The 24,072-nt window shown below is 40.9% G+C and overlaps 1 protein-coding gene across 1 annotated transcript in view; it reads left to right on the top strand.

Annotated features, from left to right (window-relative positions):
• The window catches only part of cacna1ba (calcium channel, voltage-dependent, N type, alpha 1B subunit, a), a 600,961-nt gene that overhangs the window by 387,332 nt on the left and 189,557 nt on the right, over window positions 1–24,072 (top strand). Inside the window, exons 9-11 of the mRNA XM_060841327.1 lie at window positions 15,270–15,385; window positions 18,543–18,599; window positions 22,075–22,164. Coding sequence (XP_060697310.1) covers window positions 15,270–15,385; window positions 18,543–18,599; window positions 22,075–22,164 — 263 coding nt within the window. The remainder of the gene's footprint in view (window positions 1–15,269; window positions 15,386–18,542; window positions 18,600–22,074; window positions 22,165–24,072) is intronic.

The following is a 24,072-nucleotide window of genomic DNA, read 5'->3' as shown; positions in this document are numbered from 1 at the left end:
TAGGTAGAGACACTACCTCAATGCCAGGTACATGATAACATTCTGATAATAAAAAAGATTACCTGTGCAAATAAATGGTTGGTACCACAGAACTTAAATGTTGCTAAAAGCATCAACTTCTAGTTTTGTTTTCAGCAATAACCTAAGTATTGCTATTTAGCTTGGAGTATAAACAAAGGTCAGAGCTTTGGACAGAACTCCCCTGCTGCTCTCCAAAATAGTCTCATGGGAATTTTTTCACACATTTGACCAAGCTGACAAGGTCTTAATTTAACATGACATCCAAAAATAGTCATCAATGTGGACTTGAGATTATCCACAGAGTTTAATCCTTCCAAGTAGTCAGTTCCTATCTTAAAAAATAGCACTGTTGCTGTATGAAGTTTGAACTCCCCTGCACATAACAAGGCTGGTCCTAAATGATACTCCGGAACTGTGTCCCTTTATAATAGAAGCTACAGGATATTTTTGGTAACACACATTTCATCTGTGCGATTTGGCTGTAACACAATTGGTGAATTGGGGAATGTTTTTTTTTAAAACACAAACTCCCATTGTCTATTATGTGATTCCATTCCCGGTTACCTGAGGTCCACTTGAGGCAAGTAAAAACAATGACTGCAGATGCTGGAAACCAGAGTTTAGATTTGAGTGGTGCTGGAAAAGCACAGCAGTTCAGGCAGCATCTGAGGAGCAGTAAAATTGACATTTCAGCCAAAAGCCCTTCATCAGGAATACCACTTGAGGTGTTTACTTCAGGTCAAGCTAAAGAGGTGGGATGATGGGGCATTTTTTTTCTGACCTTGTTGTTGATGTTTTCGAGGTTGTTTTTAGAAATTATTGCAGGAGAAAAGATTTGCATTTCAAGATGGTCCTCATTGTGGACATCCTCCCACCATTGATGAGCTTTCTGAAAGCATCTGTGACTCTGTTATTTCTACCTCCGAACACAATCACATCATGGGTCAGGGTGCAAGAACAGCTTTTAAAGCTTCTTATTGAAGGCACACATTCAGGAAACTGATTGCAGCAACTGAGGGGGGTAATGAGGACAGTGTTCTTAAATTTTGGAAGAGCTTTAACATTAGAAATGCTACTGACATCATTGTGGAGGTTGGGGGTGATGACAGTGAGGATTGCTTGCAAGCAGTTTGTTGGAAACTTCTCCCAGATTTTCTTCATGATTTTAAAAGCGTTGAACCATCAGAAGAGCTTTCAGTGATCAAAGAACATTGTGTCACTCTTGCAAAGCAAATTGAATTTGAAGAAATGGAGACAGATCAACAGTACGTTGTTGCTGTGAGGGGAAATTGAAGCTCAATATGAAGACAATGAAGTCCAGGATGCAGCACCATGATAACTTTCCCCTTCTGTTTTGTCTTCTATTCTGAAGGAAGTTGAGAAGCAGTTGCAGCTTTTAGAAGGCAATGATAACAAAGCAGAACACAGCAGGATAGCAGCTCATGGCATAAGTCTTATCTGGCATGACCTGTTTCTTCATGAGAGAAGAAAGATGGCAAAGCAGCAAAAGCTAGATTCCGTTTTTAAGCCAACCTCTAAGAAACAGTCTGAGGACAATGAACCACAGCCATTCACTACTGGAATAAATATTTTCTTTTGCTGTAACCCTGCAACCAGAACTGCACCTGAAAGTAATGATGATGCTGATGATGACCCTCAGCCCCTGTCTTCAACAGTACTGTAACTCAGCAAACTCAGAAGCCCATTAAAGTGTTAAATTTACTGTATTATTTCATTGAAATATATGATCTTAACATTTTCCTAGACTGTGCTATTGTTTCTGTTAGGCTAACTACTATTTTTATTTCAATTTTTACTGATATTTTTGGTGGTTGGCCCCTAACCCTGCTTTTCCCTCTGGACCTGTTATTTCTATTGCGCGATTTTCTATAACACCGAGGTCGCACAAGAGTGACACTCTGCATTACAACAGAACAGACTGTATTGAACACTGCACTTTACAACTTTTAATTAAAGTGAGTTTTCTAGAAATAAAACCATTAGCTATATTTTATAAAATAACTATTCTCCCCCTAGTATTAATTATAGTTTCAACCCAATCTCATTTTAACTTAATTTAGTATGGCTTTTGGCCAAATAGCCTTTTCTCAGCAACAAGATTTATGGGTAAACAGACTAGTTTAAGTTTTATTGCACAACAGTGTTGAATAACATGAGGAAGATTAATTGCTTTTGAGCTCTGCAAGGAGGAAAGGTTTTAGAACTGAATGCTGAAGCATCCTGAATATTTTTAAAGGAACAAGGCTACATCTAGGATTTAGAAAAGCTGATCAGGAATGATCTTGCAAAACGCAGTTTAAATCCATTGCACTTTAAAATTGAATTGTTGCAATGTTAGGTTTTAGTTATATTTCACATATAAGCTATCATTTTCTTGTGGCAATCCTGATTTATCACTCACTGCTACACTGAGACACAAATCCTCACTTAGAAAAGTTGGGAAACATTCAAACACATAGAAATCAGGATGGTGATGAATGACTGGAGAAGGTATACAAGGGTACATGCTAGAACCTCAGTATTGAGGATCATTGCTCTTTTCGATACATGTTAATGAGCTGAGGGCATAATTTCAAAGTTTGGAAATAGCACGAGACTGGGACAATCAGGAAACCACTGGAAGGGTGAAGGAATGCTTGGAGACTAGACAAACTGGTGAAATGTGCAAACAGTGATCAAAGCATTTTACGTGCAGTAAACGGTGAAGGAAGAAAACCATGGTAGAAATGATTTTGGATGGATAAATGAGGTACAAACAGAATGGTACAATTTTCAACAGAATGTAGAATCAGATTGACCTGAGATTTCACTGACACAAACCATTGAATGTGATGCAACTTTCTGATGAGCCTGTTTAAAAAAAAAATAGGGTGGAATCTTATATAAAAACAAACTGCTGGAACAACTCAGCAGGTCTGGAAAGCATTCTCTCATTAGGTGGAGAGAAAGCAGAGTTAACATTTCAAGTCCGATGTCTAGATTAGAATGGTGCTGGAAAAGCATAGCAGGTCAGGCAGCATCCGAGCAACAGGAAAATCGACATTTCGAGCAAAAGCCCTTCAATCAGGAATAAAGCTTTCAGGTCATGGTTAAAGAGCTTCAGGGCAGAGGAGATGACCTGGGGGTTGCAGTGAGAGAGAGACTCACTGAAATTCTTGTAGAGAGAGGAGGAGAACTTCTTCAAGGTAGGAATCCTTGCAAGAGGATTCGCAGTAAAAGTTAAAATCAACTAGGCAAAAGTGAGGACTGCAGATGCTGGAGATCAGAGTCTAGATTAGAGTGGTGCTGGAAAAGCAGCCAGTCAGGCAGCATCTGAGGAGCAGCAAAATCGACTTTTCAGGCAAAAGCCCTTCATCAGGAATGAAGGTTTCATGTCCAGTGACTATTTGTCAGAATCTTGTGTTATTTTTTGGCGACTTCAAGTTGTGTCTAGTTCTTTGGAAGGTTTCTTGCAGCAGGGCCCAGTGACATTTCTCACCATATCTCACCAAGCACTCCTATCCTGCTCCAGTGGAGTTTCTAATCACCCAGTTCTATCCCCATTTTACCACACACTGTTTCCAAAACAACTCAATAACTGTCTGCCAAAGACCACCAGTCCACACCATTGTTGTACATCCAGATAAGCACTGTCAATCTGGAAGTGGCATAGTGGCTCAAAGGGCAGTACTGTTGCTTCTTGGCAACAGGGACCTGAGTTCAATTCCAGCTTCAGGTAACTGTCTGTATGGTGTTTGCACATTCTCCCTGTGTTGACATGGGCGTGTTCTGGTTTCCTCTCGCAGCTCAATGAGGTGCTGGTTAGGTGGATTGCCCATGGTGTCCAGGGATATGTAGATTAGGTGCATTAGCCATGGGGGATGTAGGGTAGGGGAGTGAATCTGGGTGAGATACTCTTCAGAGAACTGGTGTGGACTTATTGGGCCAAATGGCCTGTTGCCACACTATATGGATTCTATGAGATGAGCTGCACAGTTGCTGATATTTTTGCTGAATATGGCAGACTAAGGAAATAACTATTTAGCCTCATAGTCTGACCGTTATCCACTCCTTTGTCTGTCCAACTGCTCTTCTCTCTGTTTGGGCTCTATCCCAAACTATTGTTGACCCTTTACCCCCTCCCCCACCCTGTCTTCTGCAAATAAACCAACATTTTCCTAGTTGCCATCAGTTCTGAGGAAGGGTCATTTGACCCGAAATATTAATTCTTATTTCTCTGCATAGATGCTGGCAGACTTGCTGAGCTTTTCCAGTAATTTCTGTTTCTGTTTCTAATTTCCAGACACCACCATTCTTTGGTTTCTATTAAGGAAATCAGCAATCCATTTTGAGGGCAGAGACCTGGGTGCTGAGGTGGGGGGGGGGGGGGGGGGGTGGGGGGGGGGGAATGGGGAAGTGGTTGCATTGGTGCCTGCTTCATGAGGGGTGGGGATATGGATGCCCTCCTCCCCCATGTTCAGCAAAGTAGGTCTGACACTAGACTGTGTCAGCCTGGTCTGAGATTGCCACCTGGGTTAGCGCCATCTCAGCCATCTGGAGGAATGCACAGCAATGTAAGAAGAAGGTCAATGCCCTCCTCCATTCTGCCAGGGTAAATATCACCATCTTCTCTCTGATATCTCATACTCGTTCTATGTCTGATATATCCGATACAACTTAGCAAAGGCACAAGTTCTTGTTGAGCAGACAAAGACGTTTTACTGTCCTCTGCAGACCACTGGAAATGAGGAGCTTCCATTGTGTGGATTAATGTGAAAAGCTGGAATTGTTCAATACCAAAGCTCATGTTATGCCACTTCCACTGTTGTGTGCTTAACCGTCCCCACTTGCTCGCACCCATTCCAAATCTCCCCTAACCTCCTCCTCCCCCCTCCCCCCCCAACCCCCCACATCATCAGCAACTTTGAACACCCTCTGAATGCCAAATCACTCACTTTGGGTCCCTTCCCAACTGCACCATTAATTTTCATTTCCCTTAATACCTGTTTCTCACCCATTCAAGGAGGAAACCAGCTCACAGTAGGGCAGAAAGCTAACATTCAACTTGCCAATCCTTATTGTGCTGAGCATGCTGAGTCTGCCCACCATTGGCTGTGGCTAAGCCCCTGAACGGATATTGAAGGCTGCTATTGACTTACTGTGCTAGCAATCCCTGTGTACAAGGTATTCCTCTTGAATTGACTGAGGCCTGTACAGACAAGCTTCCTGGTTGTGTGTCTATGCTAAACATAAAGCAAGGCACAGATAATATAGTTTATCTGACGATGAGGGCAAAGTGCAAGAAAGGCAAAGCAATGCAAGGCATGCTGTGAGAATCCGTGTGGGCTCAGAGTGAGTGAATACCATTTGAACAAGTGAATAGCACTGAGTTGTAGCCTGGCACAGTCAATGAGCTGGGTGCATGTCCTTGAGCACACATATCCCGTTCTAAAAGATGAAAGATTTAATCGAAATTTGTTAATATATCATTACAGCTCCATGACACTGTAACCCTTTTACTATAAATTCTGTGTCCTATGATCCTGTTCACCACCTGACAAAGAGGCGGAGCCTCGAAAGCTAGTGCTTCTAAATAAACCTGCTGGACTATAACATGGTATTGCGTTTTTTTTTAACCTTGACCTTGACCCCAGTCCAAGACGGGGTCTCCAAATCATATAAAAGGAAATAATTCACGTTAAACCTGTATCGCTCGCTACTTAGTCCTCTGCTGTTGTGGCATATCCAGTTCTGTAGTCACACTTGTTGAGCACACAAAGCACACTCCACAGACCACTGGAAATGAGGAGCTTCCATTGTGTGGATTGATGTGAGCAGCTGGAATTGTTCACGATAGAGCAGTGGAAATTATGCAAAAATTAAATTGAGGTTTTCGTATTTTTGAGGAATTTTGATAAATTATTTCCACAGGCAAGAAAGATGATAACCAAAGGGCAAAGATGTAAGCTGTTGTGGTTCTGTTCGCCGAGCTGGGAATTTGTGTTGCAGACGTTTTGTCCCCTGTCTAGGGGACATCCTCAGTGCTTGGGAGCCTCCTGTGAAGTGCTCCTGTGATGTTCCCTCCGGCATTTGTAGTGGTTTGTCTCTGCCGTTTCCAGTTGTCAGTTCCAGCTGTCCACTGCAGTGGCCAGTATATTGGATCCAGGTCGATGTGTTTGTTGATAGAATCTGTGGATGAATGCCATGCCTCTAGGAATTCCCTGGCTGTTCTCTGTTTGGCTTGTCCTATAATAGTAGCGTTGTCCCAGTCGAACTCATGTTGCTTGTCATCTGCATGTGTGGCTACTAAGGATAGCTGGTCATGTCGTTTCGTGGCTAGTTGGTGTTCATGGATGCGGGTTGTTAGCTGTCTTCCTGTTTGTCCTAGGTAGTGTTTTGTGCAGTCCTTGCATGGGGTTTTGTACACTACATTGGTTTTGCTCATGCTGGATATCGGGTCCTTTGTCCTGGTGGGTTGTTGTCTGAGAGTGGCTGTTGGTTTGTGTGCTGTTATGAGTCCTAGTGGTCGCAGTAGTCTGACTGTCAGTTCAGAAATGTTCTTGATGTATGGTAACGTGGCTAGTCCTTTGGGTTGTGGCGTGTTCTCATTCCGTTGTGAGCTGTTTTACAAGATAAGGAGAGAAGAAATCAGAATATTTTGTTGTACTGAGCAATGACCTGTAGTGTGCTGCCTGAAAGGTGGTGGAAGATGGATTCAATAGTAACTTAGAAAAGTTGGAAAAGTATTTGAATTAGCAAGGCTATATGAAAGAAATAACAGAAGGAGACTAAGTAGACTGCTGTGTGAATGCTGTCCTTTGTTCTTTCTGATTCTTGGCATTCTTGAATGCCTGCTTTCTCAGACACTGTTACAGGCAAAAATACCTTGTAGAGTTTAAACATCATTGTTAATGGGATTGCTCTCTAGTGGCAATGAAAATATGGATTAATCTTTGCAATCAAACTGTTTTTTAACAATTGCTGTTGTAGTGTTTAAACAGTGTGCTGTGGGACTGAACTAAGCAAACCCATATGGATGTCCAGTAATTACTCCAGTAAGGCAGACTACCACACATTTACAACTGGTACACTAATCAATTAATCGTATTCTCTTCTTTCAAGTGTCTAATAGAATTATCAGACACTCATACAATATCTTTAATATAATTATAATCGTTTTTAGTGCTTTCTAGATTTGATAGAACTGGAGAGGATGTGTTAACCAGGACACAGGCTAGTCTACTCAGACAGTAACCATTTCTTTATTGACATAATTATGTCTTATTACTTTTTTTTTGGCCCAATTAGCAGCTGTTGTAATCTCAGCCCAAGAAACTGGAAATCTGAAATCCAGGCACAGCTGATGTGCAAATCTGCTGACTTGTGTTTCTTGACAATCAGAGTCAAAAGGTGTGGTGCTGGAACAGTACAGCAGGTCAGGCAGCATCCAAAGAGCAGGAGAATCGACGTTTTGAGCATAAGCTCTTCATCAGGAATCTCGGACATCAATTCTCCTGCTCCTTGGATGCTGCCTGACCGGCTGTGCTTTTGCAGCACCACGCTTTTTTTTGGCTCGAATCTCCAGCATCTATAGTATTCACTTTCTTCTTTCTTGACTATCACCCCAGAGAAAGTCACCGTATCGATGATACACGACATAATATTGATGGGCTGATCTGCTCAACCAGATTGTTGTACTGTCCAACAATAAGAGAGAAACACAATGTTTAGTCTTGGCAGTGAGGCCTTACAAAGGGAAAAGCAGGAATTAAAATGTTTTATTCAGAATGAAGTGTTACAGTCAGGTGACGAGAGACAGAATAGTTTCTAGCTTGTTGCACTCTTCCTTTGGTTGCAACTGTCCATTTAAACAAAAAGGAAACGTTTGCTAATTCAAGGAGTATTTCACTGTTAACGTGCTGCAATTGTAAGAGACACAAACAAAAAGATTTCTTACAGATATTTTAAAGGGAGAATAGGTTTCATTGTGCTTCACTAAGTCTAAGTAAAATAAAAAAATCTCCAACTTTCATGCACAAACACCAAGGTTTAAACAAACAAGTAAGCATGAAATTGGAAGATATAACCAAATTAAAGGGTATATAGCTCTTTAATGGTGATAACTCAGTTAGCTTCAGGCAGAACACTGTGGTCCTTCTGGAGCTCATTAAGGCAATGAAGATATTGATGATTGATTTATTCTTTCTTCTGGAGACAGCAGCTGCTAGGTTGGTTCCTTGCTCTCTGCCTATGGCACATAGATAGTCAAACAGCAGACAGGACTCAAATTTACAAGCAGCATTACCTCTCATTTTCTTACCAGCTGAACAGGCCTCCTGAGGCTCATGTGTGGCAACAACTTCAGGAAAGGAAGTCAAAAACCACAATTTATGTTGTTATGGACATCACCAAACCTCCAGCAAATATATCAAAGAGTTAGCCTCGACCCTAATCTTTATCTTATTTAAAGGTGACGTAAGATGCTATATTGCAAATGAAATTTGATTGGTCACACTATTTGGCTTTAAGTAAAATAGACTTTATTCTTATCCACCTCCTCCCCAAACACCCTGATAAATAAAAACAAAATAAAGAAGAATTGGTATAGCTTTACTCTATTGGAAAACTTAACAGAATAAATGTATTTAGCTACTAAACAGTAACTGTTCCAGTATAATAACATTCCATAAGCACCCTTAGCAAAGGCAAAGTCAGTAAAACAGGTTATTGCACATGCAATTGTGGCAGCAGGAAGAAATCCAAGTTTTTCGCTGTAACAGAGAGAGAGAGAGAGAAAGAGAGAGAGAGAGAGAAAGAGAGAGAGAGAGAGAGAGAGAGAGATGTAGCAGATTCCACAATCCGCTTCAAAACCCCAGTGACTACTGAAAAGTAAACTAAAACCCTGGTTCTATGGGAGCCTGACACCACCCATTCATGCTGCTTCTATTGTTACAACTTTAAAAAAAAAACAAGGTCTCACCAGCTGTCTATTTGATTGGCTTGGCAGGGACAGCTTTACACCTATGACTCAAAACCTCTCTTCAAAAAGAAGGCAGGGCAAAATATATTTCTAAAAACCATAGTATTGTTTCAGCGTGCCGATGCCAATTGCTGTGGCCATATTCGCACACAGTCACGGAGCTTAGAGGAAACATTGCCTACAAGGTGGATGGCAAAAGAGAAACAGAGAAGGAAACCATTTAAGGTGTTGCTTCTTCAGTCATAGAGTCATACAGCGTGGAAACAGACCCTCAGATCCAACCAGTCCATGCCAACCATAATTCCAAACTAAACTAGTCCCACCTGCCTGCTCCTTGTCCATATCCCTGCAAACCTTTCCTATTCATGTATCGATCCAAATGCCTTTTAAATATTGTCATGGTCTCATGTGTTTGTGTCTCATTTCCTGCAAAAGAAAAATGATTTAAAGTGCAAGGGGTTAACTGTTTTTTTCACATGAACCTCTCTCACCAACAAAATGATCATGACTACTGGATTCCAGGTTTAGATCAGTCGGTTACACCTGGGGACATTCCTTTCATTGCCAGAGTCTTATTGTCCAAGAGATTACATCGAATGATGTGTTCCTATCCACTTGAGTACCTCGGGGCTTGTTGGGATATTTTGCTAATGGAGTATGAGTCAGCTCCTATTTGCACACCTTCAGTGTAATTTGTAAGGCTTTGTAGATAGGTTGTCTCCATATCATTGGCTTTGGAATGTCGATGGCACAAGTTGCATATATTCAGCTGACTTTGCGACTGTAATTTCTAGTCACTGGGATATGGCCTCATTTCCTCAAAGAAAAACTCAGTTAGTAAATTAACCAACCAGTTCTGAGATAAAGCTTGTTTCACAGCTAGAGCCTTTTACACACTCATGGCATATAAATCACTTCAAAGCCAATAAAGTAATATATAAATGTAGCCAGTGCTGTTTTGTGGACAAAGCACATCGGCCAAGTGTGATACAACAATCATCCACAAGCAGAATTTAGATAAATGTCCACTTAAATAGTCCTTTTGTGGATTAATTGATGGATTAATTTTAGCCAGGACTTCCCTGCTGTCCTTTCAGTTGTGCCGTGGGATCACTTATGTTCATTTGACAAGATAGGTAAGACCTTGGCTTAACATCTCACCAGCGCTTCCTGAGTATTGTACTAAAGTATTAAGGTGTTTGAGTGCTCCAAATTCTGGAATGTTTACACTCAGTATTGGCTAAGTAGCAATTGCACCACTATGTTATTTATAACTCCCCTCATGCTGTTATCTATTTCCTTCATTGAAATATTTTTAATATTAGATTTCTATTAGGGTGGCACAGTGGCTCAGTGGTTAGCCCTGCAGCCTCACAGTACCGGGTCGATTCCAGCCTCAGGTGACTGTCTGTGTGGAGTTTGCACATTCTTCCCGTGTCTGCGTGGGTTTCCTCTGGGTGCTCCGGTTTCCTCCCACAGTCCAAGGATGTGCAGGTCAGGTGAATTGGCCATGCTAAATTGCCCGTAGTGTTAGTGTTTGGTTGGGCCAAAGGGCCTGTTTCCACACTGTAGGGAATCAAATCTTCAATAGAAGGCCAAGATTGGATTTATTGCAAAAACACAGCATTGCTCCTACAAATGTTTTTCTCTCTCTGGAAGCAGCATTTTATACCTATGCATCTTCTATTTGTAATTTTTTTTATTTGACTCATTTTTCTAACCAACCTGTTCAGAGATGTTATTACACACCTCTGGCACAGGTGGGACTTAAACCCAGGTCTTCTCATTTTGGGAGTAGGGACACTACGTCTGTGCTACTACCTCCAAGCCACAAGAGGGCTCTCTTAGTGTCTGTATGTATTACTTTAGCTGTGAACAAATGTAGGTACAAACTCATGATTATTCATTATCACTTAACCCTGATGAGATCTTGGCCAGAATGTAGCTGAGTCATCAGGGTGTGTTTTCCTGCTGGCTGGCCAACAACACAACAGACCCAGACTGCAGTTTTTTTTGGGAGGCTCTGTTGAACTGTGGGCCAGTCCGGCAGTGGTGAGGCCACCTGCAATTTTTGCACCACTGTTTTTAAGGAATGAAGAACAAATATACACCTGATATAACAATAACTTCAGTGACAAAGTCATTTGAAGAATGTTGTACTTGGAATTCTTACTCATGCTTTTACAACAAAATGTTGTTAGTCCAGCGACAATGGTTCTGCTATCATTCATATGAATCTTTTTTTTATTCATACATGGATGTGGGCAGCACTGGTTGTACCAGTTATTTTATTGCTTATTTCTAATTGCTCAGAGGGTGGTTTAAAGTCAACCACATTGGGTTGACTTTTATGTGGGCATATAAGGATGGGTTAGTAAATTTGCAGATGACACTAAGGTCAGCAGAGTTGTGGATAGTGCCAAACGATGTTGTGGGTGACAGAGGGACATAGATAAGATGCAGAGCTGTGCTGATAACTGGAAAATGGAGTTTACTTCGGAAGAAGTAACAGGAATGCAGAGTACTGAGCTAATGGTAAAATTCTTGGCAGTGTAGACAAACAGAGAGATCTCGGTGTCCTGGTGCCTAAATCCCTGAAAGTTGCCACCCAGGTTGATACGGTTGTTAAGAAGGTATGTGGTGTGTTCGCATTTATTGGTAAGGGGATTGAGTTTCAGAACCATGAGGTCATGCTTCAGCTGCACAAGATACTGGTAAGGCCGCATCTAGAGTATTGCCTGCAGTTCTGGTAACCACATGATAGGAAGGATGTGGAAGCTTTGGAAAGGATTCAGAGGAGATTTACTAGGATCTTGCCTCATAATGAAGGAAGGCCTTACGAGGAAAGGCTAAGGGAACTGAGGCTGTTTTCATTGGAGAGAAGAAAGTTAAGAGGTGACTTAATCGAGATGGGAAAGAAAATCAGACGGTTAGATAGGGTGGACAGTGAGAGCCTTTTTCCTCTATGGTGAAGGCTAATACAAGGGGACTTGGCTTTAAATTGAAGGGTGATAGATTTAGGACAGATATTAGGGGTAGTTTCTTCACTCAGTAGTAGGGATGTGGAATGGCCTGCCTGTAACAGTAGTAGACTTGTCATTTAAATAGGCATTGGATATACATATGAATAATAATGGAACAGTGTAGGTAAGGTGGGAATCAGGTTATTTTCACAGGTTGGCGCAACATTGAGGGCCAAAGGGCCTGTCCTATGCTGTACCATTTTATGTTTTATATTCTATTGCTGTGGGTCTGGAATCATATGTAAGCCAGATCAGGTAAGGATGGCAGATTTCCTTCCTTAAAAGTCATTAGTGAAGCAGTTTTTTCTTCTGTCCCAACAATCAGCATGGTTTTCTGGTCATCATTAGACTGATTTCCAGATTATTATTGGATTCATATTCTACCATCTGCCATGGCGGGATTTGAACCCAGTCCCCAGAACATTACCTGAGTCTCTGGATTAATACTATAGCAATAATACCACTGGATCATCGTTTACCCCCAGTGACAATTATAATGAGTGAATTGCTCATCAATTTCTATTAAATACCATGCACATAATTCCCAGGTTCTGGATATCTACCAGAATGCTTTCTTATGGTACCTCCTGCTTCATGCCCTCTGCTTGACGGTGTCACATCTGGTGAAGTTAATGCAGGGCAGGATCTACTCTGACACTGTGTTAGAGCCTTGGACTGTGCTGGAATATGTAGGACATGTTCTTAGATAATGTATGCGCCTTTTAGACTTCATCTTGATGCTGCAAGCCTTTGGTTATAATTTCATAAGTGCTTTCTCAAGAGCTGGGTGTTTTTATGCTTTGACCATACAACCTTCTGATGTTCATATATAGAGACAAGATTAATATTTCCTTTCCTCACTCATTTATTCTTCAACTAAAAGCTCTACAAGTAGGGATCGCTCCAACATTTTAAAATGATAGAAACAAAATCAATCTGTGATTCATGGTGCATCAATTTCATATTAGACTACTTTTGATTTGTTCAATTCAGCTCCACTTAGCTTGGATTACTTAATACTTCAGTTGTCTCAGTGGGATGCTCTGTGATTTGTATAAATGGAACAATTATTTGATGTCTTTTCCTCTCAAACAATGTACTGCTACCACAAAACACATCTTATCCTCCTTTGTCAGCATTCAGAGGGATTATTTCCTGTGTGACACCCTTCTCCAGTCCTCTATCATCTTGAACACCTTATCCTCTCCCATAATATCTTCCCATTGCAATCGTAAGAGTTGTGACACTTGCCATATTATCTTCTTCCCACTGCGCTTTTTATCTAGGCTATTGTGTTCGCTGCCCACATTATGGTGACCTCCACAATAGGAAGATCAACCTCAAACTGGTGGTCGCTTTGCAGAACATTTCCACTTAGGCCGCAGGCATGATCCCACCATTTCAGTGCACCACCTTGCCCTCACACTCACGTTTCTGTCCGAGACCAACTGCAACATCTCAGGGAAGCCCACACAAGCTGGAGGAATAGCACCTAAGTTTCCTCATGAGTAATTTACAGTCTTCTAGATTCACCATTGAGTTTCACAGCCTTAAAGTCTGAACTCTGTCCTCAATTTTGATTTCCCACCCCATCAGCGTTTTGTCTTTACGGTCCTGCTTTCAGCAGACCTGACCTATGTTCTGTTATTAACACCTACTCTGGATCCATCTACTTTCTCTACAACCATTACTGTTTGCTTTCCTTTTAATCTGTGAAACAAGTGGTATCTAATCTCCCTCACCCTCTAATCTTTCCCTTCTGTTCAACTTGCTCTGCTCCATCTTTTTCGATAAAACCAATGACGTTTTCACTTCAAGAAGAGTCATTTTGAATTCAAAATGCTAACTCAATCTCTGTTTCCAGCTGTATGTGAAACATATTTGTGTCAGATAGCACTTCCTAAAAGTGTTTTGTTTCATGAACTTTCAAAAAATTTAAGGTGAATTCTTACAAAAGAAATCGCTGTTACAGTTAACATTCAAAATTTTGAACAATAATACTCAACATTGCTTTGAGCAAAAGATTTAATGTTACCTGAATTTTAACTATTCATAAAACTGTCCATCATAAAATTGTATTAAAACACATAGAAAGGGTATTGGATTGCTTGGGAGATTCAATATTACATTGTTAGTATTACGCTATCAGCTCATTGATTATTGTTGAAGTGTTTGCTGTCATCAATTAAGTGCCAGACAGAGGAGTATGTGAAAAAAACCTGTGCAATATTGTTAGCAATCTCTGCAGAGAATGATCTGATATTTTCCTCACTGAAAAAGGATAAGTGGGGATAATCGTTGCCAGCACAACAAGGAGGCAAGTAAATAATATCAGACTTTAAAGACCAACAAAAATGACATATTAAATTCATCCTGCCTTGTGAGAATTTCAATATTTTTTATTTGTTCACCATGGGCCGTGAGCGTTACTTCCTCGGTCACCATGTTTGGCCCATCCCTAATTGCTCTTGAGATGGTGTTGATGAGCTGCTTTCTTGAACCATGCACACCTGTTAGGGAGAGAGTGCCAGGACTTTGACCTGTGACAATGAATGAAAGGCAATATATTTCCAAGTTAGGATGGTGGATCACTTGGAGGGGACCTTGCAAGTGATGGGGTCCCTAACCCTAACTCTTGTCCTTGATGTTCGTGGTTGTTGGGTTGGAAGATGAGCTTGAAGGAACATTCATGAGTTGCTGAAGTGTGTCCTGTAAATGGTACACACTATTGTCACTGTGACTCAGTGGTGAGGGCACTGGGCATTGAAGGTGATGGAATGCATGCTAAGCAGGTGGGCTACTTTGTCCTGGATGGAAGCGAGCATCTTGAGTGTTGTTGAAGCTACAGGCTTCCTGACAACAGACTATTCCATCCAAATCCTGGCTTGCGCTTTGGAGATGTTGGACAGGTTTGGAGGAGTCTGAGTTACTCACTGCAGACTTTCCAGCCTCTGACCTGCTTTTGCCGCCATAGTATTCATGTGACTGGTGCAGTTCGATTGACAAATTGCATCATTGCAGTCTTCAGAGAAACATCATTCAAGCATCTTACCCACTTATTGATTTGAATTTGAATAAATTTGAATCCAACATGAAAAGCAACAGATTTTTGTTCAAAACCTTGCGGCGGTCAGCTGAAGCCTAACCATTGTCACTCACACAACGTTTTGCAATGTAAAGTGTTGCTCAATAACACATTTTTGTACCACGAGGCACGAACAAACAAATCTGCTTTTACCTTGCAGGGAGTTTGCTAAAGAACGAGAAAGGGTGGAGAACAGGCGTGCATTTCTAAAATTAAGGCGACAACAACAGATAGAGCAAGAATTCAACAGATACCTGCGTTGGATTCACATAGCAGGTAAATCTGGCAAGTACCAAGTCGGGCTGTTCGATTCTTTGAGAAAATGTGAATACCCAACATTTTAGATTACAGAAATGGAAAAAGAAGTTGCTGGAAAAAACTCCGCAGGTCTGGCAGCATCTGTGAAGAGAAATCAGAGAACGTTTCGGGTCCGGTGACCCATCCTTAGAACTGGTGGTGGCTGGGAAAATGTCAGTTTATATGCAGGAGATGGGGGTAGGGAGTAACCAATAGGTGGGGATAGAGCGCAAATAGAGAGAAGACAGACAAAGTAGTGGATATATTTATCTAGCTACGAGGGTGAATAGCTGTTAATTAATTTACAGCATTTACAGTTCATTCAATTTTTATTTTAAATTACAGCATCACATCTTGATTTTTCAATTGATGTTGTTTGTATATTATTAAAATGGGCATTCTGCACAAGATCTTTACATAGTCTCCATGATAGCAGACTGTAGGGAATTACCCAGGAAAGGAAAGATCCTGTCAGCAATTTCCCTGTGCTTGGAACCCTCCAAAGGTATCCATTTAACTTGGAGAATTTGAAGGGTTCCGCTGCACTTAGAAAGCATTAAACTACGCAGTAACTATTTAACTGAACTGTAACTTGGCTCACACACCTTCAATAACAACTTCCTCAGATCCCTTACATCTCCCAAGTGCTGGATCCCTCACCTCTCTTTGACCCAACATCACACCTCTCCACATAGGACCAGACAACCCCCACCCCGTCCCCTGGTCCCCCTTCTTATCCATTGCTGAAATGGACACAAGCCGTACATAGAGAACCTTCTCCGCCCCTCACCCCCCCCCCCCCCAGACCTGACACTCACCGTCTTCCCCCGGGGACCTAAGACATTGTCATAAGACCTGACACACCCTTCCTTCTGAGGACCCAACTCAAGTCCTTGGTACCTGCCATAGAACTGCTTTCCCCACCACCGCCCCAACCACCTGGCCAGAACCACTGGCTCTCACCCATCCCTTCCCACCATAAACACTCCATCACTTCCTGGTCTCCTACCCACCTGGCTCCCTGGCACCCTACCTTCCTGGCACTCTAACCTCACATTTAGTTTACTTGTTTCACAGGAGCTGTCAAAGTGCCTGCCTCTGACGCTGCACACTTAAATCACAGGATACATCAACTGACTGCTGTGAGAAAGGCAGCATGATTTGCCTTCACCTGACTATCCTGCATTGTGAAAACCCTGCTCTGCTTTTCAGAAAGGGCCCTGATTAGAATCTCCTGTCACAAATGCAGAACTCTGTCTTAACATAACAATGGAGAATCAGAGTGTCAATCTGAGTCTAATTTCCAGTCCTCAGAAAATCTAACTCATTGTCTACAGGAATCTCAGTGACCAATCAGTGTTACATTAGTCCGATGCTCCACAGATATGGAGACCTTAAGTGTACAGCATGCAAACTGTAGGATGCTGGATTTCTGTCATGTGAAGATTTAAAGGAGAGGAAAGAAGATAAAGCAAGGCAAATCTTGAGTTATAAATAACTATGAACACTTAACCAATTCCATTCTTTTCCCAGTTTGTTTTCCCTTTTATGCAGAAAGAAGAATCCAGAATCATATGTAATTTTATCCAAAAATATTTAATTATGAGTTAAGAACATTAATAATTTATCAGCAGTTAGTGTGTCCTCTGATAGGAGGGAGCAATAACCCAATGAATCTACTGGTAACAGTGAAAAGCTGGCAGAAAAGGAGCCAGTCCACAGAGCACACTGATGACACGATAACTGTTTATTCACAGTCTGTGGGGAAACATCATGAAAGATACCTCATTAGCATCTTTTCACCACTTATTGACTCAGCTCTTGTTTTTTTTCTAACCTGGAAACCGACATTAAAAGTAACTCATCTTTGTTCAAAACCATTCTGGAGACAAAAATACAAAGACTTATTCGTATTGACAGGCCACTTTGTTGAGCTGTTTTTCTCAGTTCCAGCGCAACTTCACATATTGACAGTAAACCTGTTCAATGTCAAAAGGTGTTTCCCAAAGGTTTGTGATTTCTGTTCTCATGGTGCTGCGTTGTGATCATTGACATAACTTGCTGAATTGGCCAAGCAATCCACAGGCAGGATGTTAATGATCCGGCTCAGTTGGAGATCCACAGCAGAACCCTCAATTTGATCAAACAGGATTTAGACCAGCCAATGGTTCTACCACTTTCACGCCATATCTTTTAAAAATTGTTCATGATCATCTTAAACCAATCCTAATAACTTGTTTCACCACCAGAAAATTTAAATTCAAAATTGTGCGAAGCAATTCCTGGTATGCTGTTGACGAGAATTCTTCACTACGATTGGTTGCTTGCATAATTTGGATCACATAGATTTCCTTCACTTGATGTTAAATTTAAGGTGTTATTGGATGAGGGGTATTCTATACCATGGAGACCACTAGACCTTTTGGTCAGCTTTCTTCAAGTCGTAGTGAAATCTATTGCTTCATTGCTGACTGCAAAGTTCATTCCTAAATATTGCATTTAAATACATGGCAGTGTCATAAGCCTGGGAATGAAAAGTTGTTCAAGCTCTCCGATCAACCCATAACTAATCCATGAGTGTCTCACTCCCTCAGTTAAAATACAGAGACAGCATTCACAATCTAATTTCAATGTATATGCGTGATAAAGGACTATCTGAATTCCAGATCTGCATTATTAAATGTGATCCAGATTCCATCATATACATGGAACAAAATAGATTTTTTGGGAACAGTAACTCAAAATATAGAGTTTGTATAAAATAAGAGTATTAGGCATGTTGAAGTTCTGCTTAGCTATTTTGCACACTGAAATTTATGTCGCCAAATGTGCAAAAATCACAATAGGATAAGAAGGGCTCAAACATTATTGTTAATGGTACCAATTGCTCAAGTTAATGGGAACAGATAGAAAGTGTCTGCTTCATTTGCTAAACTGAGTGCTGTAATTTTAAGTACAACAGTTGTTTAATTGATTTCCATTTGTATTCAGTCACATGAATCAGAACCACAGTGAAAAGCAAGAATGCATAAAATCACCTGTAGATTCAATACATCGATTGGGAAGTTCCCTGTTGGTCACATTGACATTAAAAATATTACATGTTTCAGTCTTCTTTTCTTGTATATTGTTTTAGAGGAGGTCATGTTGGCAGAAGAGGACAAGAATGCAGAGGACAAGTGCGCTTTGGATGGTATGTGTATATTTTGTGAATTATAGCATGATGAGTAAAGAACGTGTGATTTAAAGGATTCTGGATTATTTAAGTCTTATATTAGATTAGATTGCGCACAGTGTGGAAACAGGCCCTTCGGCCCAACAAGTCCACACAGACGCACAACCCACCCAGGCCCATTCCCCTACACCTAACACTACGGGTAATTTAGCATGGCCAGTTCACCTAACGTGCACATTTTTGAATTATGGGAAGAAACCGAAGCAAACCCACGCAGACACGGGGAGAATGTGCAAACTCCACACAGTCAGTCGCCTGAGGCAGGAATTGAACCCAGGTCTCTGGCGCTGTGAGGCAGCAGTGCTAACCACTGTGCCACCATGCCGCCCACTGTTTTAATATAAATGCTATGTACATACAACCTTTTACAGACATTTATTGATCAAAATACCTTTCCCAATAACATGAAACATGTTGCTCCTGGAGACCTGGAACATTTAGTTGTCCCTAATGTGTGTAGTCTTGCTGTGGCATTCCAGCAGTAGCCATGGTGTTTAGCTGTGATACTAGATACTGAACTTCAGAGTTGATTGGTTAGTGGGAATGATGAGGGGGCTGTTGGGGTTGAGGTTGGGGTTGGGGGTGGGTGCTGGTTAGTTGGTATCACAAGCTGAATCCACACTTTCCAAAATATTTCCAGCAGTATGACTGGATAGCAATCAGAGTTGGAGTATTGTCTGACTAAGGTTCACCTGCCTGTCTCTGACACAAAGTTTGGAGTTCTTTCTGCTTCTTTAGCCAATATCAGATCATTTAACAAGACCAAGGATCAAGTCTGAAACTTCCAGGATCAGTGTGATCCACACTGTATGGCATTATTAACAAATCCACTGAGAAGCCATCAAACTACTATTTGATTAATGAATGTTGACATCAATTAGGGATATTTTAATAACAAAATGCTCATTACATCCCTTAAGTTTTAAACAGTGGTTTGCTACTTGACTTGCATTCAGCTGCATTTATATATGTGAATAGAGGAACCTCGATTATTTGAACGAGATGAGCAGGCACTATTTCGTCCGGATAATTGATTATTCAGTTAATGGATTCAATACCTCTCCTCTGGGGCTCGGAGTTTTTGGAGGTTTCCTTTTTCCTTGCTGTGCCCGCCTTGCTCCCTCTCTCTGTCTCAGGGTTTACTTCTGAGTAGACACACAGTTGTGTGTAAGGGACCTGCAGCATTGCTCAAGCTCCCCGCGCCCCACCACAATCAGTTCAATGGGATTGACACAGCGAGCACTTGCTAAGTCCGCTCCCCAGTCAGGACACTGGGCAGTGGCACACCACACCCTCTGTGTAGAACCCCAGGGAAAGTGTGGGGAGAGAGAGAGGATGGGAGGTCAGTCATTTGGAGACGGTGCCTGGGCTCTCATTGATATCCAGGACTGTTCTTGGCAGCATTTCATTAAGCCAAATTTGTTTTTAATCATTGTAAACACGATCAGTGTTGGAAACACCTCTTTGATGTAATATTTCTATCGGGACCTTGAATTCTCCTTCAGATAATCTGATATTCGGATAATTGATATTTAGATAATCTAGGTTCCTGCTGAATCAGCGCAATATCAGGAACAATACCTCCACTCTGACTCTGACATGATCTTCCAATCATGATCTTACTTCAACTGACCTGCCAATATTAATCCAGTGCTCCAGAGAAGGCAGTGATGAAGATTAATTTATGTTATTCAAGAATATTACCATTCTTATTAATGATGTAGTTCTGGTAAAGCAAATTTGAACTTATGTGTGTATATATATAAGACATTTATTGTCACTAGAGGCAAATAATCATACTACATTATAAGAGAATCACACATTCTGTTCAGCTGAAAAGCAACAACTTGAGTGAATTTGAGGTGAGAGGGTTGTGAAATATTTGCTTTGTTATAATTCTTAAGAATGTAAGAGAAATGTCACCAATTAATAAAACAGATGTACAGCACAAAAACAATCGATATGATTCTGTTCGCCGAGCTGGGAGTTTTTGTTGCAAATGTTTCGTCCCCTTTCTAGGTGACATCTTCAGTTTTTGGGAGCCTCCTGTGAAGCGCTTCTGTGCTGATTCCTCCGGCATTTATACTGGTTTGAATCTGCTGCTTCCGGTTGTCAGTTGCTGTCCGCTGCAGTGGCCAGTATATAGGGTCTAGGTCGATGTGTCTGTTGATAGAATTTGTGGATGAGTGCCATGCCTCTAGGAATTCCCTGGCTGTTCTCTGTTTGGCCTGCCCTATAATAATGGTGTTGTCCCAATCAAATTCATGTTGTTTGTCATCTGAGTGTATGGCTACTAGGGATAGCTGGTCGTGTCGTTTCGATTGGGACAACACCACTATTATAGGGCAGGCCAAACAGAGAACAGCCAGGGAATTCCTAGAGGCATGGCACTCATCCACAAATTCTATCAACAGACACATCGACCTAGACCCTAAATACTGGCCACTGCAGCGGACAGCAACTGCCAACCGGAAGCGGCAGATTCAAACCACTATAAATGCCGGAGGAATCAGCACAGAAGCGCTTCACAGGAGGCTCCCAAGCACTGAAGATGTCACCTAGAAAGGGGACAAAACGTTTGCAACACAAATTCCCAGCTCGGCGAATAGAACCACAACAATGAGCACCCAAGCTACAAATCTTCTCACAAACTTTGAACAATTGAGATGATCCAGCAGCATTATTCCAAAAGTTTGGGGCTCTGGGTTGTAAGAGAAGGCCATTATTTAGTTTATTGTTTGTTTCATGCTGAAATCTGTCCCTTTAGCAAAATCTTATCCCTTGAAAGTTAATTACACTGTCTGCCCAATTCTACATTTTAAGAACTGAGACCTTTGTATTGATTTGAACACTTCATCTTCACAGTCAGCCTTCGAGGTTGGAATATAGGGAATGTTAAAGTGAAGAATAGAATTGTACCTTTTCTGCTTTCTGTGAACTTAAAGGCATCTTCTGAAAAAAAAATGAATCATCACCACTTGTCGTCTGTTTTTTGCATGATAAATCATTGGTTTTGTTGGTAGCAAGACTAAAGTTCCTAGATTGATCTAAAAATTAACTGGGCTGGAAGTCTGTGTAGGAATAGAGAAATGTGTTGGAAAGCTTTTGCAGGCAGCTCTGTATGCAACTGACAAGAACTAGATTTAGTCTCTGATAATGAATAAATGAATCTGACTATGTTTTATAAGATAAACGAGGGAATTGCTCCTCCAGTTAGCAATACTGAACTATAGAGGGTGACTGGTAATGTCATCTAATGTGATTTTATTTGCCTCAATTAACTGCTAGACTGACAATTAATCATCAATTGGAAAATCCAAAACTGCACAAATCTCTGATTTAGAAAGATCTTGAGATTAAGATTGAGAATCTTGTAAGATTAAGATGGTGCTAGGCAGATTGATAATGCAGTCACACTTGGTTGTTTACACAGTTTTAAAAAGAGCAACAACGAAAAAGAGTAAGAATGACCTGATTAATGCTGAGGAGGGAGAAGATCATTTCACAGATATTTCCTCTGTGGGTAAGTAATATCCCTTAAAGCCTTTAACTGTAGTTCGAGATACTCTTGGGAGCAGAAGAGGGGTGGGTGTGTACTTATGGTGGGTATTGGGTAAAGCATGGGACTTGGCTGGGCTGCATGGTTAGCCTTAAATTTTAAAGGAGATTTGATGCCAAGATGTGGCATTTTCAAAAGTACATTTTTAGCTTTGGCATGTTCCTTTTATGATTATGAGCAAAACCACTCATGTTAACAAAATTATACTCTTATTAGTCAGGAAATCCATTAGTGAGGTAGGGACAGGCTAGAGGAGAGGGTGTTGGAAGGCTTTCATTCACTATTCCTGAAATATCGGAAAAGTCTCGAAATAACTGCTTACTGATGTGTTGTGTGCAGATTTATTGATTGTATTGCAAAGAGCAAACAACTAATTGTTTCTTTCATTTTTAGATAGTTCTGAGTTGCTGTCCATTTTTGATACTTTTATCTGCCTGTTTTCTTCATTCCATTGCAATAACAACCTGCCTCCTTATCTTTCTGTATGCTTCTTATTTCCTTTTCAAGGTTCGCATACTGTTTGTTCATTTGTGTTTAGAATTCTGCCTTTCTGTTTGGCAGTCTCACACTTTGTTTCTACACTCCTGTTTTATGTGTGTCTTCCACCTTCTGAATTTGCTTTCTGATTCTTTCTTTCTAATTTTTCCTCCTTTTGATTCATGCTCTGCGTTTTATCCTCAGCCGCCTTTATCAATCTTCTCACAAAGTTCGCTCTTCACTTCAAATTTCCAAAACTTGGCCCTCCGCATTGAATTTAGGAAATGGACCGTGGAGCATATTACATTGATTCAGGCTTAACAAAGGGACTGAATGAGTTTCTCTCAGAAGGAGGCAAGGTTCTGTTTGGGTAGGACAGATTAGTTGAGCAGATTAAACTGAGATAATATGGGAGAAATATTTTGGCTTTCAATGTTTGAGACAGTGTGCATTGAACGTCCTCTAAAATTAAATACAATTCCCTCACAACATAAACTCAATCTGCTTGACAAAGTTACTTAAGTATTGACAAATGTAAAACTTATGCAATTTAGATCAGTTTTATAATATTAAAAAAATGTGATTTAGCACCATGTCCCAGCACTCTATGCCCAATAAAAAATCGAAGCCTTTTATTTGTGTTATTGGCCATAATTAATCTGCATTGCCCAAACTCTCTGGGTGCTATTATTAACTGGGTCCTCTGCATTGCTTAACTACATATTGTGGAGCATTGTTATTATCAGGGACAATAGCTTGGCAAGAAAAGTGAGATGTGTTTGTGCACATATATTCAAAACAGGCCACACTTCACACATCAAACCTCTTGACCAATACCATCAATCTCGAGAAACCAAGACAGAAAGAACACCTGTGATTCCCTGCTGCTTTTTATGGATTTCAGAGAATGGTATCCAATTAACTATGTGATCTCATTTACAGCAATTAGATTTTGAGGCCTTTAAGTGGCAACGCTTCACTTCAGCAATGTACAATACATTGCTCATTGCAGACTTCCAACATTTTAGAATGGCCCATCCTCCAACTTGCAATTAGTTAGGCAGTGGAGACAGGCTTGTTCAATTAGCGTACTGGGAGCACAGTTTTTAAGTAAACTCAGAGGGATTTAATCTGTTCCTGTGGCACAGTGGAATATGTTCATACAAAATTGCTATGAGTGTTATTTTAACAGAATTGTTAGCCAACCTATTTAAACAGATAACTTCTGTGAGAATGGTACACAAAGGGATTCCACAAGATTATGTGAAATCGTTTGCTGACAGAGGAAATGGCAGAGAACCACCTTCACATTGCTAAACAAGCTTTAGTTTTATACCGGATGCTTAGATACAGTCAGGAGCTTTGTGAAGATGCCCACGATCCATTATCTAACCA

This window comes from Hemiscyllium ocellatum, chromosome 21 (genome assembly GCF_020745735.1).
Source record: "Hemiscyllium ocellatum isolate sHemOce1 chromosome 21, sHemOce1.pat.X.cur, whole genome shotgun sequence".
In the NCBI taxonomy this organism is placed as follows: domain Eukaryota; kingdom Metazoa; phylum Chordata; class Chondrichthyes; order Orectolobiformes; family Hemiscylliidae; genus Hemiscyllium; species Hemiscyllium ocellatum.
This window is presented reverse-complemented; position numbering and strand designations above follow the sequence as displayed.